General features: G+C 43.9%; 1 protein-coding gene across 1 annotated transcript in view; it reads left to right on the top strand.

Annotated features, from left to right (window-relative positions):
- The window catches only part of Creb5 (cAMP responsive element binding protein 5), a 310,678-nt gene that overhangs the window by 215,368 nt on the left and 81,029 nt on the right, over positions 1-14,281 (top strand). Inside the window, exons 5-6 of the mRNA XM_032906469.1 lie at positions 3,178-3,304; positions 8,766-8,876. Of these exons, the coding sequence (XP_032762360.1) occupies positions 3,178-3,304; positions 8,766-8,876 (238 nt within the window). The remainder of the gene's footprint in view (positions 1-3,177; positions 3,305-8,765; positions 8,877-14,281) is intronic.

Raw genomic sequence — 14,281 nt, 5'->3', positions numbered from 1 at the left:
TCTTCTAATCCCGAAGGAGCCAGGTCCCCTGGAAGGATTTCTTAAGTGAAGAGGAAATATTTGATATTTTAAAATCTAGTAGATCTATGCAGGGTGTGGAAATAACTAACCTAATTATTGGATTAAATGAAGGCTTCCATTCCCTAGTGATTCAATACACTTGGGAGTTTCCAGTCTTTGGAAAAGAGTAAAAACTCGTTTTAAATTGAATTGCTTTGACATTTCCATTCAATATCCATTGGCTTGTTTAATTGGGTTTCTCCTTTAAAAAAATAACACATCAATAAAATCTGCTCACCAAGGCCATTTTTTTTAACATATCAAGTTAGAAAGAGAAAGCAAATGATGGCACTATTCATGTTGCCCTTTGGTCGTGAGCATGATCTTACATCATGTTACTGATGTCACACGGAGAAAGGATTTCGGCTGTCTCAAAAGTTTTTGTTCTCTTTGAACTGCACTTACAGCTTCCCTCTGCTGACCAATACTTGGCAAAAGATGATGTCACACATATATAGACGTGTTTGCATGGACATCTATTTGGATGGGGATAGCTGGCTGAGTAGTTCTGAGGAGAGCTGTTCTCAGTGAATGTTGCCACTTATGAAACTATAATTCAGATAATGAACTTTAGCATGAGGGAGCTATTAATGAATTGTTTTTCAATGTTTTTAACTTTATGTGTAAGAATGTTTTGCCTTCATGTATATATGGGCACCACACTTGTACCTGCGGCCCAAGGAAACCAATAGAGGGCATCAGATGCCCTGGGCCTGGACTGCAGATGGATGTGAGCGGCCGTGTGAGCACTGGGAATTAAACCAGGCTCCCCTGTAAGAACAGCGGATGCTCTCAGCCATTGAGAACCTCTCCACCCCTCAATAACTGTTCTACATACAACTCTTTTCAGCAAAGTTCCCAGGCACATGCCAACATGGGGGCGGGGCTCTAAACAAGTGTTGTTTGTTAACTGAGTCCCATTCTATGTTTCTCAGATTGTGTAAACCACCTCGAAAGAGACTTTGAGACATAGTAAAGTCACAGCCTCCTACAGCAGTGGTTCTCAATCTTCAAACTGCATTAAATTGTTGTGGTGACCCCCCAACCACAACATTATTTTTGCTGCTACTTCACAACTGTAATTTTGCTATTGTTGTGAATTATAATGTAAATATAATCTTAAGAGACCCCCATGAAAGAGTTGTTTAACCCCCAAAGGGGTTGTGATCCACAGGTTGAGAACCACTGTCCTATGGCGTTTTGGGTCAGCTGGCCCCCAGTGCCTGATGGAACTGTGCAAGCCCAAGGACCTTCCCCTCCAATCCAGTCCCAGTGGTCAGTTCTTTCTGCAAAGGTTCCCAGGGCACACGTCAAGAAACCGTCTTATTGGTTCATTTGCAATGACTCACCCCATTGTTGTAAACTTCCTAGGCTAGCCTACTTATTTTATTCACACATACACTATGAGTGCAGGCCTTTATGTCCACCCAATCTCTGTGACATGTTTTGTATTCTTTTATGCATACATGCACCTTCCTGAGCACATCAATCTTGACCAATTGGTGACTAATGCTTCCAGGATGTCTGTAGCTGTGATAAGATAGCTCTATTTGCAAAGAAAGCTCTTGGGCAAAAACTGGGGAAAACATAAACTTCTTTGGAATTTCATCAGTATTGTGAAAGAAGAGTATGCTGCCATTCTTGGCCCACCTCAGCCCCCAATTCTCTTTGAGTCATCAGAACTTTATGGCGGAATAGTTCCTTCCACTGCTATGACTCTGAACTGGCCTGTTCTGACTCTGACAGCTCCACACAGTACCTCGACGTTGCAGTGGGATTCTGGTCTGGGTGCTCTGTTGGGGCTCTAATGTACCACGATGCTGTCCAGTGCTCTGGACTGTGCTGTGGTGCTCTGCTGGGGTTCTAGACAGACCCATGGTGCTCTGGACTGGGCTATGCTGCTAGGCTGAAGTTCTAACTCGGTTGTGATGCTCTGCCTAAACTCTAGCCAGAGCCTTGTGCTGTCATGAGGCTGTGGACAGGCCAGGGTATTCCGTGTTGAAGGAAGGCGGTGGCCTACACGGAACCCCTCTAGCTGTAGTCTTACCCAGCTTTTGGCACAAGAGGTCACATGTTTCATTATCTTTAGAAATTTCACTGAGTCGGGAAGTGGAACCTACGGGTTTAGGCTGTTGAATATAGAGGACCCAGGGATTTTGTCATTTGTTTGTCTGTCTGCCATTTACTTTAATTTTGTGGTTTAACGTTTATCCAACTACATAGAGGAGAAGCACAAGGAGGTTGAGAATCCATCCACAAAGTTACTTGTTTGCCATTTTTAATAAACACAAATAATTCCCATTTCCCTCAACTCCACAATTCTTGGCTCATTAAGTCAATTTCAGGCCCTTAATTTTTTTTTTCCTGGCAAGTTGAAGTAAAATTTCAAACTATGCATTCCCTTGGGAAATGCTCACTCAAATCCTGCAGATCAGACCCAAATCAATTTCTGTCAAACAGCCTAACACCTCACATTATTATGAAATGGGAGATTGCTAATAGGGGGTGAACTCTGGACTTACCCTACGAAATGCTGAGCTCAGTGCCAAGCCCCATGGCCCAGCTGCATTTGTTTGTGTCCTGACTTTGTGTTTTTCCACTCATAGTAGAACTACAAAGAAAAATGTCAAAATGTATTTCTGCCAGGAGAACGTGAATGGAGTTTACTCTGTAACTGTAGAATGACCATGGACCCAGAGTAAAGCCAGGCCGGCTTCAGGGCAAAGGTGTGGGCTAACATACCAGTGTACCTAGATGCTCAACACTAAGACCCTCTCTCTGGAGACTGAGACTGGAGTAAACTGGACATTTCCACTGCAGACTTTCTTCCTTAGAAGCAGAAGCTATTGGAGACACCCCAGCAGGTTTCCACTGAATATCAGTTAGATAACAGGTCAGGAAATGAAGTAGAATTTGATGTATTAATGAGGAAGCAGCAAAGGAAGCCAGGCATGTATTTTATTTGTTATTATTTCCCTAATATCCTCAATTATGTGGCTCTCACATCAGAGGATCCGATCTGGTGGCCTGTGATGTTGGTGTCCCCATTGGTTTTGGAAGCTGGGTAACAGACCTAGGCCATCAGGAATGATGTGTTTCTTTTCTCTTTGTCCCCAGGCCTGTCCCAGGCTCTCTATCATCTCTGCTTCATCTCCACAACAGACAGAGACAGCCCATGCCAGCCTCCATGCCTGGAACCCTGCCCAACCCCACCATGCCAGGATCTTCTGCAGTCTTGATGCCTGTAAGCATTTTGTCGGGGAGGGGAGAGCTTGAAGTGATTTCCCACTAGGACTGAAGTCCCAGGGAGGAAAGTAGGAGCTGAGATCTGAGCTGCCTGGGAAGAAGGCAGCTCTCTCTGAGTGCATTTGAGCTGTGGGCCAGGTTGCATAGCGTACTGGGGGGCGGGGAGCTAACCTGAGGCATTTTCCTGTCTTTTGGGGCCTTGCTGTGGGGCAGGGACTATTCCACCTGTTGGTGGCAAATGACCTGCCACATCTACAGAATGGCATTTGTTCAGGAAGATATTGTTTTATAGCTATAGTTAGTGCTCTGTCTATGATGCCCCACCCACAATTTAGCCAACCAGGGACTGAAAATATTGTTTAAAAAAAAAAACCCAAACACATATTTTCTCAACATGTGCAGACTTTATCCTTGTTATTATTTCAAAACAATGCGGTTTAACAAGTTTTTACAGAGCAATATTATTGTATTAGGTAAGATAAAGATGATACAGAATCAATGGGAGAGATATGCAAATATATGCAAATACTGCACTGGCTAGTATGAAGGACTTGAGCAGTCACAGATTTTGGCCTCAAAGCAGGGACTGGTGTTCTAGTGCTAATTCCAGAGAGATTAATGAATGACTGCAGTTCCCTGTCCCCCATCTTGAATTGTATACAGGCCATCAAATGGACAGTGATGATTCTAGGCACAACCCAGGGCATTAATTACAGTGATTACAAATAGTAGTTGGGAGTCTGGATGTATGCACATCGTGTTCTATAAATGGCAGCCCTTACTGAGTGATCGCTATACGCTGGCCAGTTTGCAAGCACATGGTCAGCACAGCGAACAGTGCTCCAGGGAGGTCTACTACGGTCCCCATCTTTTGAGAGAAGAAAGTTAGGCCAGTGACTTGCTCATCCCAGAAGCAGAGCAACTGGAATTTGAACTCAGTAATCCTGGCTCCACAGTCTGCTCTCTCAACTACAAAATGATATAAGCACATTCTCCTTCATTCACTGCAAATCACTGAGGTAATACTGTATACTGACATCAGAGATGAAAAAAATGGGGCCTCGTAGGACTCCTTTTCCTGGCTAAGGATGTATATCTGGTAGATGATAGAGCCAGGATCTAAACCCAAGTAGTCAGACTCCTGACTTAATGATTTTTTGATTAGCATATTATACACGTTGCTCCCCTCTGACAACGTGGGGAGCTGGAGTGCAGCAGAGGTCTTGCTCTCCTTCTTTAGGGCATTCTCCCTTTCCTAATTGTTCCTGGCATCCTGTTCTGAAGGATGGGATTGTGGGGACTTTTGAAAGCCCTAGAAGCTGTAGGACAACCCAGTTAGCAACTCTCCACAACACACTGTGCATGAACATTTTAGGGCTGGAGAGATGGCTCAGTGGTTAAGAGTGCTGACTGCTCTTCCAGAGGTCCTGAGTTCAATTCCCAGCAACCACATGGTGGCTCGCAACCATCTGTAATGCGATCTGATGCCCTCTTCTGGTGTGTCTGAAGACAGCTACAGTGTACTTATATACATTAAATACATCTAGAAACATGAACATTTTAGCATCTTACAGGTTTGCCAACCTGGTTGCTCCTCTTTGTTCTCATGGTAATCCCGTGGGGATTCAGTCCTGTAATATCTGAAAAGCTCACTGACAGATGAGAGGTCAGAGGGTAAACACTTGTGAAGACTTGATGTCTGATGTGACACAAGGATGGGTGAAGGTTGTGAGTGGAACCCACACCTCACCTCACACCAAGGAGCTCAGATGATTCTCTAGTGAGCGATTGGCCCAGTTATCTGTGAAGTAGGCTGAAGAAATGTAGATCTTGTGGACTCAGTTTAGACAAATGGACCTGCCCACTACACATGCTCACTGATCCAGGCTGGAGGCATCTTGCAAACTTGAGCTAGAGGATGGACGAAGGGTCTCCTTGTTCTCACTAGACTGGCTGACAGACGAGGATGGCACTATTAACCCATAAATCCCTGGTTTTGTTCATTTCAATTAATTGCATGGAGATTTCGACCACAAGCAGTCTTCGCTCAGCTTTTATGCCCTACTTGCCCAAAATAACATTCTTTCCAAGGGTCTTTTATTTCTATAGTTAAGCTGTCATTTCTAGGAATGAGGTGGGAGTTGGAAACCCCCCCAAAAATTAGTACATTTTCTACTTTATCTTAGCATACAGCTTAACCCACTGAGAAAGTTTCTGTCTTAAAAGATTTCTATCCTGAAAGCAAAAGATTTAGGTGAATGAGGACCCAGTATAGACAAAAAGTCAGAAACGTGGCCCCTGCAGAAGTTCCCAAACCATCATCCAGAGCAGGGCACAGCACTCATGACAGCAGTGTCATCTCAGAGCAGACAGTCTCAGTGAGGGAAGGACGGTGATTTTTGCCCCTCAGGGAATAGTAGATAATATCTGTTGGCTGCCATAGGATGGGTGGAATAGGAAGTGTGGTGTTTAATGTTAGGAGCTAAGGATGCTGTTAAATACCTCACAGTATACAGGTCACTCGACATAGAATTATTTGACTTAAAATATCAATGGTACTGAGCTTCAGGGATGTAAAGCTGCTCATAAAAGCTAAAATCAAATCTCAAAGAAATTATTCTTAGGATCCTCAGGCCCTAGAAATCTAGGTTCACCTTCCTCAGTCCTGTTACCAACTCCTGTGCTACTGTGACATTGTCTTCCAGACAGTCAGTCAAGGACTGCTTCCTCCCTGAGAGTGGGACCCTGGGAAATCTTGAGACCCTGGGCATCAAAGTTGAGATTGTCTTTTGGTGAAGATGAGATTGATTAACTGTTTCATGATTCATGTTGCCTTATCCATCCATTTATCCATCCATCCATCCATTCATCCATCCATCCATCCATCCATCCATCAGTCCATTGATCCATCCATCTATCCATCCATCCATCCATCATTCATTCTAACCATTAGACACTAAGGGTACAGAGAAGGCAAGTGTAGCCTTCAAGGACTTTCTGAGTAGTGATTTCCTATCATCTCAAGAAGTCAAATGCTTTCGTATGCACACCATTTCAAATGCACACCCATTTCTCATTAGAAAAGATTAGTAAGCTCTTGCTCTCGAGTGTGAGAGGAGAAGGGAACCCTTAATGTGGGTGTTTTTGTGCACTTGGAGATGGGAGCCAGGGCCTCCTCATGTTTTGTGAGTGTTCTGCCACTGAGCTACACCCTAACCCTTGCTCAAATCATTTACTCATAGTGGGAAACCACTGCTGGGCACTCAGCAAGACCATTCTCCTTCCCATCAGCACTTTAAAGTTTGGGTTACAGTGCAGGCAGGATGCTGGCACAGCAAAGCCCAAGATGCTCGTTTGGAAATGATGCTAGCTCATAGTCTACCTGACAGACTTTCTCTTTAACAGATACAGAAAGCAGCCCGTTCAGAACGTGTATTTTGTGTAATGGAGTAGAAACACTCATAACTACTTAAAAAGATGAACTGAACTGCTGACTCCTCACCAGGCAGCCACAAGCAGGCCGCTCCCACCCCTGTGTAGCTGGAATAGTCCATCCTTCTAGACACTGGAAGGCAAACTCGCCTGGGTTTTAATTCCCCTTTCTATGAGAATCCTCACTGGAATAAAAGGCCTAATGCTTCTCCATTCCCCTTATCGCTCAGTCTCGGGGTGAAAGTTCTAAGTAAGGCACATTTCTTGAATTCTTCACAACTTAATTACAGCCTGCAAATGTTCTTAATGATACTCAAGAGCACTTAAAATGGGTTAAATGGTAAATTTTATGTTAAGTATATTTTATCACAACTCAAATGATTTAAAAATAGAGTACGTTTGCCTCCTGGAGAGTTAGAGCACATGGGAGTGGATGATTTATTTTGCTGAATTATCAAGGCCTGGGGAAATTGGCCTTCATTACCTTCTCTTGACACCTTTCCCAGACCCCTGCGGGATAACAGGTCCGCTGATCCAGGTTGAGAGAAAGCTAGACACCCACCTCAGAAGAAAGCTTTTAGCTGGTACCACTGGACTGCAGAGAGCAGTCTAATAATCAGATGCTTGGGCCAGGGGTCAATACAGAAGAGATCACCATTACTGAACCCCAGAGACCTAAGCGACCTTTCCACGACGATTTAACTCGAGATCTCTCTCAAGCTTGCCCCTTGGGGAAGTTTCCACGCTCCACTTTGAACTTTCATCCATAAGAAACTCTGCCTTCCAAAACCACACAGGGTGTGGGATACCTCTAAATTTCTAACCACATTTCTACCCTTTGGTAGAAATACACCGAAGCATAAAGTGGCCTCCAACAGAAAGTTTGGGTTTTTTTTTTGAAAAATATTAATTTTCTCCTTAACAAAAAATATCACATGCATTCTTTCTGCACTGACACAGAAATTTTGCTATGCAAGTTGATTAATCTGTCAATTCAAAATCTGAAACTTTTTGAGGTCAGGAGTACTACAATGTAATATAGTAACTACAGGTTTTTTCATATAACCAGTACCTGAAATATTAATGGGTTTCATGTTTAGACATAGATTCCATCCCTTCGATATCTCATGCACATGTTAATTAAGGTTCCAATGCCCCAAAGTTCTAAAATTGAAAGACCTTTATTCCATAGCATGTCAGATAGTGTTGTCAACACCCCGAGGATGCAGACGGCTGTTCAGGTCTGGTCCTGCTGTTAATTCTAAACAATGGGGTAGGCTGGCAAGGGGGCCTGTAAGTGAAACTGTTCACCTGCGATGTGCAGTCCCCACCCCAGCTTCTCTATCTCTTGCAGAAGCCTAAGCCTGCTGTGGGGTCCTGACACTACAGCTGTGTGGAAGCTTGGCCCGCTTAAGAGCAAGAGAAAGGCTAGGGGCAGCTGCTCTGTGTGTATTGAGCAGGGGTAGTGATGACGGTGTGCCACCATGCCCTGGGTCATTCTGATCGTGTTAATGCACTGTGCCAGCAAAGAAGCATTACAGGGGACAGAAATGCTTTAAAATTAAATTTATTTTTTTATTGCCAAATGATTCATATTTACTATATAAAATTTCAGATAAACTAATGCTAAAGGCATTCTAAGGTAACCGTTTGGTATATTATATAATCTTTTAACATCTATGCCTATCATTCTTTATAGCAACAAAAAATAAATATGATTAGTGGTGGTTTAAAGTGTGTAGCAAAGCAGAAACGTTTGGTGGTTTTCTTTGGCGATTTCTGCCAGGCCAGGCGATCCTTCTTGGCATCGTGAATCTTCTACAGAGTGCACAGAACTGGGAGAATCTTTGCTGTGCTCACGTTCAATATTCAAGAGTGCATTATTCCCTACACCAAGCTTGTGTCTTCTCGGCTGTTCAGTGAAATGCTTCATGACCTCCCCAGACCTGAAGCAAAGCAAGGTACAACCTTGTCTGTACCCTCCACTGCCCTCCTCCTTCTAATTGTGTTACTTTCCTCTTTCTTAGATGGAGAGGCAGATGTCAGTGAACTCCAGCATCATGGGCATGCAAGGTCCAAACCTTAGCAACCCCTGTGCTTCTCCCCAGGTTCAGCCAATGCATTCAGAAGCCAAAATGGTAAGCGAGAGCTTCAGCCGTCCTTTCCTTACATCGTGTGCTGTAGTAACATTGAGTTCTGTTCTGATTCCAAACCTCAGTTAAGAGCGTGTTCGTCTTGGTTTTGGTGAATAGCTATTTCTCTGGAAAGGTGGGTGAGAGATTGGCTTCATCTTCCATGTATTTGTTACAGGTTTTCTGCATCAGATAATCGGGTCCCAAGTATGTGATTGGCGTGTGATGTTAAGGAAGAGAAATTTGGAGAAATGCCCAACTCTGTGTTTATTTGTCCACTGTGTGGAAAAAACAAAATACTATGGAACTCCTCTATATTCTAGTTACATCTTTGATGCCACTCTACCTGCCCAATGTCATTAAGACACATTTAATCCCTAATGCGCAGTTATAGGAATACTGTATTATTATTATTACTATTACTATTACTATTATTATTATTATTATTATTATTATTATTAGACATAGTTCTTAGGTGTGACACTATTTGAAAGGTTGGGAGTCTTGTTTCTAGCCATCTGTACTTGAAAGGCATGACAACAGTTGACATCCATCAGTGAGTGACCTTTAACCTATGATGTTTAGGGGCAGGGAGACCAGTCTTCCAATACTCCACGAGAGAGCTATGTGTCTATATTCTGCCAGGTGTTCAGAAAGCAGGCTCTTGTCTGTCTTGCCAATATAAAGTGGATTTTCTGAGACTGTTTACCAGAGTTACAGGGAGTAGCACATTCATTTCTAATATAGTTAAATTCCAGCACCATAGTTCACAGCAGACGACTGGAAACGCATTGCAGCATTTCTTTTCTCTTTCTTTCTTGTTCGCTTGTTTGTATCAGATAAGGGCTGTGCTTTCTAGCCGTGGGCGTGCATCTAGAATGCTGATGGGCAGCCTGGGCTGTGCGTGACAATCGTTGTGGGGATGCTGTGGAGCATTCTGGGAGTTTTCTATCATGCTACACAGGCGTGGAATCTGTCCTGATACATGACACACCCCCAGACACAGCCTGCTTTGTCACTGATGTTGGGAACATCACCTATTTGACCTGTAATTTCTTGACCCCAGGAATCAACTGAACCCCCAGTGCTAGCAACCCCAGGCAAATGAAAACTGTGGCCGAGGGAGCTCTCTCTGCTCTGCCACAGGCACTGCGATGTGCCAGATGGCACGGAGTCCACAGCAAAGCTTGCTAAGTCTTTTTGGAATTGGCAAATATTTTTCAACTCAACTGCCACAGAGCCAAACCAAATACTTGCTGGCAAAATAAAGTTCAAATTGGCATCTGTTTTGGAGACCGGAGTAGTGCCATTTACCACCCCCCTCCTTTTTGAAGGAAAATAAAAATGGGCTATAAAGGTGCTTAAGAAGAAACAAAATTAAACCATCCGTATGTGCATGAGTAAAAGTGTTGGGCCTGGGTCTGACGCCTTCTGTTCCCAGCTAAAGGAGCCCTCAGTCTTCTTCCTTGCTACGAAATCTGTGTCCTTCTTTCAGACAAACTAGAGACGGAATGTAAAACTATGATTTCAAGCCGTGCATCCCTGACAATTGATTATTACGGGGTCTTAAAATCACGATTCAACTTTTAAAAAAAAATAACAAGAAAAGAAAAAGAAAGAGAAAGAAAATGCCACCTCTCTTCTTGCTGCCAAAGAAGGAAAATGATTCCGCAGGTGGTACAGGCTTATAATTATTTACATGCATGAACTGGATCACATGATATGGCAAATTAGCTCTGAGTAATGTCAGCTGGGAACAAAAGGGAACTGGCCTGTCCTTGTAAAAATAGTGTTACCCCACAAATGTTTGCTGAGTTAAAGGCACAGAGTAAGCGCCACTCTGCTGATTCATGCTCTAAGTGAATAAATGCTTCCAGGCTGGTGATGTCTGGACCCACAAACTTGATCTCGGAAGCTGTGCCTGAGAAGACAGCTTTTCTCTCTGCTCCCAGCTGACCAATACACTATTCCAGAGGGGCAAACAGCAGTGTTGCCTGCTGATGTTTGGAAGAATAGCTTTCGTGTAGCAGCCTGGAAAAGTGTCAAGTGGTCTTGATTGGGGTGATCAGCATTTCTACTCCTCCTCTGCTCGTTGTGCCAACTGCTTGCTCCACTATTGCCGCCTTTAACCATACAGCGTTCTCTAGCAGCGTTTGGGCTTCACAGATGAAAAGATTCTATGAAATCCGGAGCATTAAAGGGGGGAAGTCTTCCACGATTTTCGTGTCAGCCAGAGCCTCCCCAGGTTTCTCTGAACTACAGGCTCTGTTGTTCTGCGCCTATTTTTCTTCCTGTGCGAGACTGGAATGGATTCCAGATTTCAGTGGAGACTCTCATCTCACTGTTTTCAAGGGCTTTTCCTAAGGTCACACAGGGGCTTCTGTGATGAATGTCCTCGGCAGGGTGTGTTCTCAGAACACACTAGCAAACAGCTACTGAGAGGGAGTTGGCCTCACCTCACCACTGCCTGACTCTCCCGAGGATGCTGTGTCAGAGCCTGCGTTTCACATTCCCCGTTGGCTCCTGACAAAAGCTGTCATCCTGCACCTGGAGGTGGACAAAATCACAGGACAGGGTTTATTTTAATGTACAACATTGCTAGAGGCTCACTGACTAGGAACTGCCCATTAGAGTCCATCTGTTTCCCTCGCTGGACATCATCCATTCTCTGGTGACAAAAAAACGAAAACAAACAAGCAAAAAGCTGCGGCTCTTACCAAACTCAAATTGTACTAATTTGGGGGAGCTTAACTAAAAAGTATGTGTGCTCATCTTTGATTTATTGTACCTACGTTCACCATAGCGCTGGTTAAAAGCTGAACAGGTTCTTAAGCTGGTGGCGAGTGGGTGTCACAGTTTTACAAGTGCATACATGCATATAGGCTTTCATTTGGGGATCATGAATGAACCGAAGTCACTGGAACCCTTCCTTCTTTCTAATTATCTTAAATTACAAGACCTTTCCACAGATTCTCAGTTTCTGGGTGTCTTAGTTGGAAAAGCAAGTCACTAGGTACTTGTTAGATATTTTAACATTTAAAAAGGAGAATGGGAAAGAACTGGGGTAGGATTGGGGTGAGCATGAGGAGAGAGAAAATGGGAAAGCAGGGGGTTGGGGAGAGAAGGGAGAGAAGGGGGACAGAGGAGGAAAGGCAAATGCAAGGTATCATGGGAAGGCACCATTCTCGTCTACAGCATGGAACTAAGGAGGAGTACATGAGTGTGGTGCTCTCAGTTAGGACCAATGGCTCCTCTCCTTCCCGACGTCTTTATCTTCCTTCCTTTCCTAGAGTTAGCCTATGGACTACATCTCCAGGGCTTCTTTTATTTTTATTTTAAGGAAGGGGCTTATTTAAGTTACTCAGCCTCACTTGAACTTATCAGGTAGCCCAGGCTGGCCTCAAACTTTTAATTCTCTTGACTCAACGTCCCAAGTGTGTGAGATTAGATCTCCTTTTGTGGGAATTAGGCAAACTCTATCTAGCTTTGGATGGGATGTGTAAAGGAATCTGTAGCAAGTCCGGAAGCTGAGTGGACTGTGGGAATTTGTCTATGCCCCTGTCTTGCATCTTACTGTAAAGTAGGTGACTACCACGGTGTAGAAGCCAGTTAGAATGAGTGATGGCACAGGGCCAGCTGCTCTCAAAGGCCCCGGCTGCTCTGTCCCTTGTCCCTTCAGTTCACACAGGGTCAGTGAAGGCTGGAGACTACTGCTCCTAGGAAAAAAGTTATACATGGCTGCATTTGACTCTGTCCCCAGAAAACACATGACAGAACATATTGCCCCTATTTGATAGGATGGGAAAAGAGGTTTAAAAACCATCTTAACGACACATTATTTAGCAAAAACTGGTTCTTGCTAATGACAGGTCTGATGACAAAGATATTTTTGTTTTGGTTAGTTTGACACAGAGTCTCATATAGCCTAACTGGCCTCAACCTTACTATGTAGCCTCGCTAGATATCATTTAGCTTTGAAACTTCCTGTCTCCATCGGTCTGAAGGCTGGGTTTATAGAAGTGTGCCATCCTCCCTGACTTATGCCATACTTGGAATTGAACCAGAGCTTCATGTGTAGCATCTAAATATCACAGCCTAACGACAAAGCTTTTGATTACAACATTGACCTTTAGGATACAAATATGGCAAGCTACCAGGTGTCAGTAGCTACCATATTAAATGAAATTACTTTAATGTACATTTATACATAGATAGTGGGGCAAGGTAAAGTTTGGACCTCTGAATCAACAAGATAGATTCGGGTGTCCCCCTCCATTTATCAAGAGCTTAGTGGACTCTCTCAGGGACCCAACCCTGCTGCCTCTTCACCCAACACATTTTGTTGCCAATTTTCACAACTTACACACACACACACACACACCCACACACACCCACACATCTCCCTCACTTGATTGACTGGACATTCTTCAGAGAGAATCTCTGAACTTTGAAGGTTCTTTGAACTGTAAAAGGCCCATGAATGAGAACGGAATGTAACTAGGCTATCTGAAGTGCAGTTTGAACCACGCAAGGAACCAAGATTACTAAGGAGACGTGTGAGATGGGGCTGGTAGAGAATAAGGAGGAAGCCGAGAAGGAGAGCATAAAACCACAGAAATTTTAAGCTAAGTGGTGTGATTTTAAGGAAGAGCCAGCCATATTTAATTTTTTTTGGAAATGTATCTCAACAACGCCCATCATGCTTTTCCCTTGAGAGGAAAGCAGAATATATACGTATTCTTTAGAAAACAGAGTTTGGAGTAATGCCATTCCTCTCCTAGGAATTGAAGGCAATCTAAAGCCAGCGATGTTTCTTCCATTATGATAGACTGACTGGTCATGCTGGATTTCACTCATTGATGGTCAATAGGTCATCTATAAGGATGATGGCTGTTAATTGAATAACTACTTAAATATGTGCTTGTGGGAATGAACACAGGAATAAAAGCCCGGAGAGGCAAGACCTTTATGGATGAGGACAATAAGACAGGCCCTTTTACCAGAGCAAGAGGGCTGTAGCCCTTGAGAGACTTAGGGAAATCAACTCTTCCATAAAGCACACAGCTGGGCTCCATTCTTGGACCTTTAGGTTTGAACCTGTCTTGTGCTTTTGTTGCCCATCACCACTGAGGAAGCAGGGGCAGCAGCTCTGCCATTGACTAATGGCTTCCTCCTCACAGGTCTCAGACAACTGAGAATTAGGGTGGTATAGTGAGTGAGCCTTAGTTAAACAGTCACTTTGTTTTGAATGTCAACCTGGGTGTGTTTGTGTTTGCCTTTCCCCTCCCTAATTATCAAGTGGGGTGACTGTTTGCCCTGTGGTGCCCCTTGGCCACCCACTGTCCAACAGATAAATCACGGGCAAACCCAACTCCCTGTGGAGCTGCCCAGAGAGTTTGTACCCATGAAAG

The sequence above is a fragment of the Rattus rattus genome, chromosome 6 (assembly GCF_011064425.1).
Source record: "Rattus rattus isolate New Zealand chromosome 6, Rrattus_CSIRO_v1, whole genome shotgun sequence".
NCBI classification, from domain to species: Eukaryota; Metazoa; Chordata; class Mammalia; order Rodentia; family Muridae; genus Rattus; species Rattus rattus.
Note: the sequence above shows the minus strand (reverse complement) of the source record. Positions and strands in the feature narration are given on the sequence as shown.